Raw genomic sequence first — 10,653 nt, 5'->3', positions numbered from 1 at the left:
ATCCAGTTTTCATAGTCAACCTTAAATAACCCATCCACTCAGACTCCTGGGATGTGTGTTTTCTTGCCATACCGTCTTGATGAAGGCCAGCTCCTGAGCTCCTAACACTTGGATCCACAAGAGTTGCCTTTTATGGAAGGAACAGTCAGCTCTGAGCAATCCGTCAGGCTCTGGGTCACCTCTGCCGGGCGGTATGGTGGATACATGCATGAGCAGCAAGCATTTACCAATGAAGGGGCAAGAGACATTACAGTTTTTATTATTAATTTTTAATAAAGATAACACACACACACACACACACACACACACACTGACTGCTCCCTCTGAGCTAAAAGGATTCAGCTAGCCCAGATTTCTGTTCTCCAATAGAGCTGAAGTTGGCCTCCCTCACGGTGGATATCGAGCACTCGTTAATCCTTTCCGCCAACCCTGATTTCCACTGTACACAGCGGGATGTTTGGGTGTGTGCTGAGACTTGCTGCCTGTGAAAGACAGGACCACTGAAAGACATTTATGCAGGGCTACTTGGGCACAAACCCCCTTGCCATTTGCAGCTGACTTGAACAAATGACTTCCTCTGAGTCTGTTTTCTCCTGTGTCAAGGGAGTGCATGTCTCACGGGTTTCTGAGAGGACCCAGTCGGTCCATATTGTAGGTGTGTTGAATGCTTACACTATTTCTCTGTAAATACTCAGACACTGTTGCTTAATATGGACACTATCTGAATCAATCCTAGGGACCCCTTCCAGGAGCACCTTTGAAAGACGATATTTTTGTGTTTTTTCAACTTTGCCTTTGATTTTGTCCTAATGGTCTAGTGTTTCTCTATAAAACCCAAGAAAATAAAGGCTCTCAATCTTGACTTTATTTGCAGGTGGTTACAATTTATAAATACACTTGCCATTTTTTCTCCTGTTCTCCTGGATACCTGATAACGATATCCAAACCCCCACTCTCACTGTCTCACCATCCTCTCCCCCAGGAGCAAGGGAGGGATGCTCCTCCACGTGGCTTTATCTTCACCCAGGGTCTGTCTTGGTCCACATGGTATGAGCCCTCAAGGCCTGTGAAAGTTGAGGATGAGCACCACGAAGCCTTGCAAGGTCCCGGGGATGTCCTTGCCACTGACCCTGTGACCTGCTCCCTCCTTTGCCATGTTTAAGGGGCAGGGAGGCATGGTGGGCAGCAGCTAGGGTCACAAGCCTCGCCTGTGTCTGAGGCTCAATGTGTGCAGCCTCTGGGACTGGTGGGTCCGCCACAAAGTCTCAGGCTGGCTCAGACAGTAGTCAGAGTCCCGGGCAGGCACTGTGCCTTGCCAGTGTCCGGTTCTGCTCTCAAGAGGTGTCTGAGGCTTAGTCTCTTAGGCTTCTGCTCTCAGAGCCTCTCCAGACCCTGTGAGTTCTGGTGGGTAGAGCAGCCTCGAGGAGAAGGTGCTGGACTCTCTGTCCTCCTTGCCTTTCTCAGATACCATCAGGCATCAGGCAGCATGTAGGTTCCTTGGCCCTGTCAGAGGGCATGGCACCCTAGTGTCTCTGTCTCAGCCAGATGCCAAGCTTTGCCATCCTCCTGGTAAGGTGTGGAGAGCACAGAAGGATCCGGGGCTCCCTCTTCAGGAGTGGGGTATGGAGGGTCAGGGGAAGTGGGGGGATCTCCAGGACCCCGTGTCCCCCCCAGCACTGGCCCATTGTATATATAGATATTGCCAGTGACGGTCACTGAGCCTCCGGTCACATGAATGCCATTTGCACCTATGGGAGAGAAGGTGAAATGAGAAGGGTATTTCCGGAATTCTCCTCCTTCCTCGCAACTCCCCCTCTCATTTGCTACTTCTTCCTCTGAGTCAGGGTCTCACATAGTCCAGGTTAGCCTAAAATGGCTGTGTAGTGGAGGCTGGCTCTGATATCCTGGTCCTCCTGTTTCCAGTGCTGGGGATGCAGGTGTGCCCACACCCCAGCTTCTCTATAACTCTCTGAGGTGCTGAACACACTCCTCTGTTTCTCTCAGACTCTTCCCTTCTGTTTTGCCTCTGGATCTTTTTATTTCATCTGGACCTTATTCTTTCTCCCTGCCAACCACCCCCATCCCTCCCTTCCTCCCCACACTCTTTTCTCCCCATGGCTTGTCCAGCTCACCGTGGGCCACCTGGCTGTGTTCCCCAGGCTCAGTCTCCAGCTCCCTAGCCTGGACCAGGGGACTCTGCTGTTGAAGCACCACTTTCTCCAAGACTGGAGTCACTGGGGGTCCAACAGGGGCTGGGGACAAGTCCCCAGACGTGGGTAGTAGTGGCTCGGCCAGATCAGGGAAATCTGGGTTGGCTCTTGGAGGGGGGCATGGGGGAGATTCTTCTCCCTGTAGAAGAGAAAGAGAGAGAAGCAGCCGACATCAGAGGCTAGACTTCATCGTACCTTAGTCCCCACACCCTTTCCCTTGTATTCTGGCAATGCATTCGTTGTCAGCATCCGCGCCTCACCATGCCTCAGGACCTTTGCGCTCGATGCTTCTCCAGTTTCTAGAGCACTTTCCTCAAGAGTCCCCTCATTAGCACCCTCATTTCTTCAACTCCCTGCTCGAGTCACCAGTGCATCAGAGAGGCCTTCCCTGCCCACCTGCCACTCACTGGCCAGCTCACTTTCATTACGGCTGCCACCTGATACACAATTATTCTTTATATATCATTATCATTGCTGTCATGGTTTTGTTGTGTTTGCGACAGGCTCTTATTCTAGCCTAGGCTGCCCTGAATTTCACTATAGAGCCCCAGGCTGGCCACAGACTCATGGTGAGCCTTCTGTGTCAGCCTCCCAAGTGCTGCGATGGTACAGTTGTGATTGCCACTAGCAACGGAGCCCAGGTCCTCGTACATGCTAGCTAAGGGCCCTAACATCCCAGCCTTTGAATTTTATTCTTTCCACTCATTCGCAGACTCCAGGGTTGGAGGCTCTTCCTCAGACTGTATGCTGGTGCCAGGCATGGCGGCTGGACCATGGCTGCTCAGCAAGCAATCAGTGGAATGAACGGAGGCCAGAGTCCACCTTTCCTGACCTCGCCGCCCCGCCCTTCCTTGCTGACTTCTTCCACTCCTTTACCTCTGGATGCCGCTTGAGCAGAGTACCTGAAATAAAAACCAAAACAGGTTGAGAGCCCTGCAGTTCCTAACCTTCAACCTCTGTCCCCACCACCGTGTGCTGCCAACCCTAGGGTCCTAGCGGAAGTCAGTACAGCTACCCTCGTCTCTAGCCTCAGCATGAGAGGCTAGAGAGAATATCCAGCACCCAAGAGCCTTGTGCACCAGAGTTTGTCCTTGAATATCCCTCCCCTCCACTGCCACCTCCACGTGGGGACAGGAAGCGCTGTCTCCTTCCTACCCAGCTTTCTGCAGAGAGAGGGGTGCCTCATCCAGGTGCAGGCCAGGGTGGTGCTGAAGAGCAGAAGACAGACCAGTGGCAGCAGAATGGCCAGCAGCAGCATTGTTCCTGCCAGGAAGGCAGACGAGAGTGAGGCCACCTGAGGACGGGGGTGGGGCAGGTAGGGGGCGAGGATGGGGGGCGGGTGCTTCTCCCAGACATCAGGCAGCCTTTTCCCTCTTTGGAACCGTTTACTGTGACAAGGGGCTGAGGTTGACTTCGGGAAGGGTCTCTTGACCACATGAGGGACTGCCCTGAGTGGTGATGTCTAGAATGCTTGCAGTCAGTACATGAAAGATGCTTTGGCAGTTGGTTTTCAAGGCCAGAAGTACGTGAAAGGCAGCGGGGAGGGGAGGTGGTGTTTGGGTCTGAGGGGAGAGCCCCGGTTCTGTAACCAGACCTGAGATTGCGCCTGTCTGCCTGTGAGAACCTTACTTCCGAGCCCGGTCTATGGCTCTCAGGGAGAGTAAGAGTTCCAAGCTGCTCACTCCCTTGCTCATGGTGGGGCTCAGGAAGGAAAGAGGCAGAGAGAGGGGACTTTGGTTTCCCAGGCTTGCCCACACTGATTCACCCACAGCTGTGGCCGAAGGGAGGGAAGAATGCAAGGCACGGAGAGAAACTGAACCAGGAGTCCGCACACCTAGGTCTTTTAAGTCAGTTCGCCTATTCGAGCATCGGTTTGTCAGATGTAAAAGAAGCAGTTAACAGGCCCACTGGCTAAAACCCTAGCTCTGAAATGCTAGAGACAGTGATGACCGGTGCGTCCTTGACATTTGGTGCAGAGTTGAGAATTTCTGAGAGGTCATAGGAAAATATTTACGATCGCTGTTAACTGAAAGGCTAGGCTAGAGGGGGTGGGGGGTTCGCATCTCCTCAGTGTGTCAACTCCCCCCCTCAAAAATGTCACGTGATAAACACTTTTATTACTCCACTTTTAGTAAGGAAAAAAAATTATATGACTAGAAATGCATAGGAATGCATGGGAAGAGCCAGACGGGGACGTAGAGGAGAAGGGCTCTAAGTTCAATGGGTGAATTTTAGTTAATTGTCATCCTCTCTCAGAGACAAGGTCTCATCGGGCCCAACCTCAAAGTCCGGCCTCCACCTCCCAATGCAGGGGTGACAGGCATGTGCCACCACACCTGGGACACATTTTTAAGAAGTTTTACAGCACGTGTACCTTATAAATGGGCCCCATGTGAGAAAGACTCAGATACAGACACGGATCACAAGATTTACACCCCACCCCCACCCTGGGGTGATCTCAGGCAAATCATTTAATGCCTGGCACTTCCCATCGGTGAGGGTGAACAACTCCACTTCATGGAATCGTTGAGCAGAGTAAGTGGGATCACTGAGGGGCTCGGGGTAGCTCGCAAAACTTGGAAGCTATAACCACAAATCTCTGCCCATTCAGAAATGCTACTGCAGTTTGCCAGTTAGCAATGACTACAGTCTTCAGAACAACCCTCAGTCAGCCAGCAGGCTGGGAAACCTGTGAGCTTCCTAGAAGACGGAAACCACGAGAAACCTAGAAGAGTCAGATGAGGAGCAAGACTCTTGCAGACGTGTGTAACTGAACAATGAGGTATTCCACTAGGAAAGGAATTCTGCGGGGAGGCCTGGGACGGAAGGGACGCCAGGATAATGACAGAGTCAGTCGGAATTGCATCGCAGCACACGGGTGCCTTCCTAGTATAGCAGATGTAACTTTTATAGTGTGTAAGAATATAGTCTACGGGGCTGGAGAGATGGCTCAGTGATTAAGAGCATTGCCTGCTCTTCCAAAGGTCCTGAGTTCAATTCCCAGCAACCACATGGTGGCTCACAACCATCTGTAATGAGGTCTGGTGCTCTCTTCTGGCCTGCAGACATACACACAGATAGACTATTGTATACATAATAAATATTAAAAAAAAAAAGAATATAGTCTACGGATGTTCTATTCCCACCCCCGAGACAGTCTCACTCGGGAGCCCAGGCTGCCCCGAAACTCTTGATCCTCTAAGTGCCGGGGATGAAATGGGTACGCAAGCACGCCTAGCTGTCCATGTTTTGTTTCTTCTTTAGGTGGCACTTAGGTTCAAACCCAGGACCTCATGCATCCCAGGCAAGCACTCTGCCACTATGCCAGCCCCTTCCAATCGCTTTAGAAGGGATGTTTCTTTCTCAGCCTAATCCTAGGAGGAAAGATGCACGTTTCCCCGTTTTTCTGGATGAGGAAGACGGAGGCGGTTTTCCCAGATCCTGCCTTTTGGACCTCAGCCCCGCCTCTCACCTGGCTCTGATGGATTTCTACAGATGGTGTCAGAGCTGGCGCTGCCTGGAGCCACCTCCACCAGGCCCTGGGTCTCACATCTGTGGGAGGAAACAGGACTGTGAGCTCTTGCTGTTCTCCTTGGTACCTGGTGCTCTAGGAACACCTGGTGTGGGAATGGCCATGCGAGCATATGAAGCCAAAGATGACGGGAACGGCAACAGTAGGGCTTCCTGGAGTTGGGGGGACATCTGGGAAGGGGCACTCTCACCTGGTATGGGGTTGGCAGCGGGCTGTAGGGGAAGAAGTGTTCTGGAAATATCCTGGCTTGCAGGGGACACAGGTGATGTCAGTATCCATAGCTTCATCTGGCAAAAGAAAGGCAGGCCAGTCAGAGTGAGTGGGCAAGCGTGAGCCCAGCTGTGGGCTTCCTTGATGCCTCCTTCATGCCAAGCCTTCATGCCAATATAACTGTTACCTTCCCAGCTTGGCTTTAGTCTGCTGGTTTCCCCAGGGTTCCCCAGTGCTGACAGGAGCCACCTTCTAAGTACCTTACACCTGTCCCAATTCATGACTTGGCAGACCCCCACCTGTGAGCCTTTTGCAAGGAACCATATTTTCTGTCAAAGAGAACTCCAGAGGGGAGTCCCCAAAGGACACCTTTCAGAGCTCCTAGCCCTTGACACCCAGCCTCCTTTCACTGGCTGCCTTCAGTGACCTCTGACCTGTAACCTCGGCTTCCGTGCCAGGCTGGCACACTACAGGTTGCTCGCAGTGCACACACTCCTTGTCCATATACACACAGGTCATCCCTGGCTTACAGCGACACTCAGGTTTTCTATCACTGGCGCAAGCGGCAACCTCCTCGAAGCCCAGCACTAGAAGGGAGAGGAGAGGGAGAGTCAGAGAGGGGCTGGGTCAGAGAGGGGCCGGTGTTGCAGCTGTACCCATCATCCAGGTGGGTCCCCACTCACCAGGGTCACAGGAGCGGCAGAGCTGGCAGATGGAGAGGTGGTTCCAGTATTCATTGTAATAATTATCGGGGCAAGTCTCGCAAGCTGTGTCTTGGCTGTGGCTGCATATGGCGGAGACAAACTTGCCTGTGAGGGAAGAGGGGTATCAGGAGACAGGAGTCTATCTCCGACGCTTGCTGCATGCCACAGAGCCTCTCCTTGGCCTCTTTGTCCCCATCCTGTCTTCAAGGCTATGCAGGCGCCTCTTCAAATCTCAGCGGCAGTGTGACAATGGCTAATGCTTCTCCCGTCCCTCTCTCCCATCTAGTTTTACCAGTGTTGGTGTCATTCGGACCCACCTCTCCCACCCGGGGTTCCTGGGGCCACTGTTCTCACCTGGAGGACAGCGGGAGCAGCAGACTTGATGCTTAGGCTCGTAGTATTCCTTCTCCTGGTCCCAGCAAGTTTGGTTTTCTATGCGATACGGGGGCACCTTCCAGGGCGAGGCGGAGACAGAGAACAAGGCAGGGTTAGCTCTGTGGGCAGAAGGGCTGGAGAGAAGTTTGCCCAGGCCCTCTTTCTCACCTGGCCCATCCCACCTAGCCCCTCCCTCACCAGCGGGGGCTGGGCTGCCATCAGGATCCCGCAGAGTCCCAGCAGAAGTGGCCCCCAGACCAGGCCGCAGGGAGAGGCCCCAGGCAGGCGCATGGCGGCCTTTCGGGTCGGCTGACCAGACCGGGTGGAGGCCTGGGAGGAAGGTGGGAAGCCCGGACGTCCTGAGCAGCGTTGGCCACGACTTCCCAAGCCTGGCGGCTGGGCCGACGTGCCCCCGGGGGCCGGGAGCGGCCGGGCCTGGCCTCCAGGGCTCCAGCGCCGGGCTCAGGAAGTGGGAGTGGAGAGAGCCGGCCGGGGGCGGGGGCAGGGAGCTCTGGGAGCAGAGGCCGGCCTGTCGCAATCGCGACCGGGGAAGAGGAACAGGCTTGGCCGCCTCGACGCAGGGCGGGAGGGGGTGGCCGGGAAAGCACGTGAGAGCTGCAGGCCCGGAACCCGGGCCTCCACCTTTCTTCACAAGCCTGTCCCTCAGAGGGGCTGCAGACAAGGATCACCCGCTGGCGGAAAAGGGGCGGCAGAGTCGGTAGCTAGCCACCGTCTGTCAAGCTGACCTCCAACAGCCTGGGGCAGAGCTGACCTGGGAACACATGGATGTTGAGGCAGAGCAGTGGGCAGCTGGGTGCCAGATTTGCAAAGCGGATGCACCAGGGATTGACAGTGCACCCGGTGGAGACACCCAGAGGTGGCTAGCAGATGCAGAGCCTGGCCCGTCATCCCACTTGGCAGAAGCTGAGGGCCTGTCCCACTCTGTGAATTTTAGAGAAAAGCTACCACAGTAAGAAGCCACTGCTGGCCCACCCACATCACACACTATTGAGCACACCACAAGACATTGGAGAGAGTGCAGCTGGCCCTGGACCTGTCCTTCTGTCCTCTGGGGAGCTCTCTCAAAGGGAGAGTTGGGGAAGATGTGAAAACCTAGGTCCTGGTGAGTTGGGGACCTCTGGGCTGGGGCTGGGTAGCCCAATTCCAGCTTGCATGCCCATAAGCCTGTACCTGAGAGGCCAGCCTTCCCTCTAGAGAAGACCTGCTCAGGGTGCCAGGCAGAGGAGTGCAGTTCCAAGGTTGTGGCCTTTTCTTCCCACCCTTATTAGCCTGGAGCTGCTTGCAGTTTTGTGACGCCCCCTCTTTCCCCTTCCACTGGCTGACACCCCCAAGCCCTGCCCAACACACTCTCCAAATTCCAGTCCTCACTTCCAGGAAGCAGCTACAGAGCCCTCAAGGAAGACTAATGTCTACTTTGTGCCGCTCCCTGTGAAGCTATGGACTGGCCTATTATCTGGTTAGGATGTTAAGTTTGGGCTCACAGAGTTTAGCATGATCTGGCTTAGGCCACATGCCAGGTCCACACTCAGGGAATAAATGAAGGCTGTCCACACTGGGCTACTCTGGCAGAACCTACCTGCAGTCCAAGCCTGAATTTCAGATCCCAGGTCGGGTCAGCATCCATCCTGACTTCCTTGGGACGCAGGGGAGTCTCCTCTGGGATGAGGGGAGGTCTTCACCTGAGAACTGGCCGTCTTCATGGCAGATCAGGTCTCCAGACAGGCTTTCGGTAGACGTGTGAATCGGGTACAGGAGTGAGTTGTAGAAAAGGCGGGGGATGGGGGGTGGGGGTGGAGAGATGGCTCAGAGGTTAAGAGCATTGCCTGCTCTTCCAAAGGTCTTGAGTTCAATTCCCAGCAACCACATGGTGGCTCACAACCATCTGTAATGGGGGTCTGGTGCCCTCTTCTGGCCTGCAGGCATGCACACAAACAGAATATTGTATACATAATTATTATTTTCTTATTTAACAAAATAAGAAAAGACTGAGGGAACCTACCTGGGATTTATGTCACCCTGTCTCCTCACAGGGTGTAGGCCCAGTAGCTACACTCTGCTGGCAACTGCCATTAGCAAATAGTCCAAGACCAAGGCCACCAGGCATGAGGGAAGAGATACCTAATAGCAGACCAGCTCTGGCTTCTCTTCCTTCTAGGCCCAGGGAGTTGGGGCAGGGACTAGACTCACTTGGATCTCTCTGTAACATAAAGGAACAGGTATGTAGCAGTCTTAGGTTATTTCCACTCTTCTCTTTATGTTTTATTAGGAAAACTTCCCATGTACTGTCCAAAAAGAGAGCAAATAGTATTGGGGTTCTCCTTGTGATCATTACCTAGCTTTAACTCATGGCCGGTCTTCCTCCTTCACGTAGTGTATGCATCTTAAAGCTTGTCAGTCTTCACGTTTAGATGAGTGGATTCTCACTTGAATTTTTTCACTTATTTATTTGTATGTGTATATAGCAAGTGTAACACAATTCTAATTGGTCTTAATAATAAAAACTGGAGTTGGGTATTAAGGGGTGAAAGTTGAGAGATCAGAGACGCAGTGCAGCCAGCCACTAGAGAGACCTTTTACCTCTACTGAATCCTGAGACCAAAAGGGCAATGCTGGCCTCAGACTGCCTCCCCAGACTGCTGCCTCAGCCTGCAATGAACTTCTCCTGTCTCTTCCAGCGGGATCCCAAGTGCTGGAACCAGCTTTCTGTGAGCTGTTTCTGTTAAAGACTGGATGGATTTCATGGAGCCCAGGGCGGCCTAGAACGAACAGATCCACCTGCATCCCAAGTCCTGGGATTAAAGGTGTGTGCCACCACTGCTGGCCTCTAGTGGCTTAGCTCAGCACTCTGATCTCCAGGGAAGCTTTATTTATTAAAACACAAACAAATTATCATTACAAGTAAATGTGGGACTATGGACACTTTCCCAATCAAAACTCAGAAAGGTGGGGAGATGCAACCAGACCTGGAAGCCTACAGGGACTGCAGACAGACAACTCTTAATACAAAATGGTTATTACACTGCCCCTCCGACCTGGAGAAGGTCGGAGACTTCAGAGTGAGAAACCTTCCAATTCTTAGCGAGCACAGCATCATCTTTGTTCTTTCCTCTTCTGCGTTTTCCTACCTCCTGGAAACTTTGATCGATGTCCACTGGACATACCAGACAGGGAGACTCCCAGAAGGCATGAAGGGCTCTTCTCCCAGGCCTCCTTCACAGAGGATTACTGAACTACCCTTCTCCTCACAGCCCATGAATAATCCCCAAGGAGAATTGGTGTGTGGGTCCCTCTAAACACTCCTTTCTTCTTCGTCACATTTCCCTTAGCCAACTGATGCCCTTAGCCAGCCCAGTTGGGCTGGGAGATAGAAATGAACGTAAAACATGAGAAGTGGGCTTTCCCAGTGTTTGGAATGTCACTGGGAACAAAGCCTTACCTAATTATTCTCGGTCTTGGTACCTTTGCTCCCCAGAAGACATTTGGCAATATCTTAAGACATTTTAGGTTGCAGGTGCTTGGAATTCCCACTGTCACCTAGTGCAGAGAGACCAGTGGTATTGCTGTGACCTGCAGTGCAAGACAGGCCCAGACAACAAGGAGT

General features: G+C 53.0%; 1 protein-coding gene across 2 annotated transcripts; it reads right to left on the bottom strand.

Annotated features, from left to right (window-relative positions):
• Window positions 1-847: 847 nt before the first annotated feature.
• Window positions 848-7,608, bottom strand: Ltbr (lymphotoxin beta receptor). 2 transcript variants are annotated; one of them, XM_057770583.1, is made up of 10 exons: window positions 7,200-7,608; window positions 7,011-7,107; window positions 6,636-6,761; window positions 6,387-6,539; window positions 5,933-6,029; window positions 5,683-5,762; window positions 3,366-3,473; window positions 3,087-3,112; window positions 2,133-2,349; window positions 848-1,748 (listed from the first exon to the last, which is right to left on the bottom strand). In XM_057770583.1, exons 1-10 carry the CDS (start codon window positions 7,320-7,322, stop codon window positions 1,507-1,509), a joined length of 1,269 nt encoding a protein of 422 aa, XP_057626566.1. In that variant the 5' UTR covers window positions 7,323-7,608; the 3' UTR covers window positions 848-1,506. The 2 variants fall into 2 exon arrangements, with proteins under 2 accessions (XP_057626566.1, XP_057626576.1); XM_057770593.1 differs by having other exon boundaries at window positions 7,230-7,605.
• Between the last annotated feature and the right edge of the window lie 3,045 nt (window positions 7,609-10,653).

Source organism: Chionomys nivalis, chromosome 1 (genome assembly GCF_950005125.1).
Source record: "Chionomys nivalis chromosome 1, mChiNiv1.1, whole genome shotgun sequence".
Taxonomy (NCBI): Eukaryota; Metazoa; Chordata; class Mammalia; order Rodentia; family Cricetidae; genus Chionomys; species Chionomys nivalis.
Note: the sequence above shows the minus strand (reverse complement) of the source record. Positions and strands in the feature narration are given on the sequence as shown.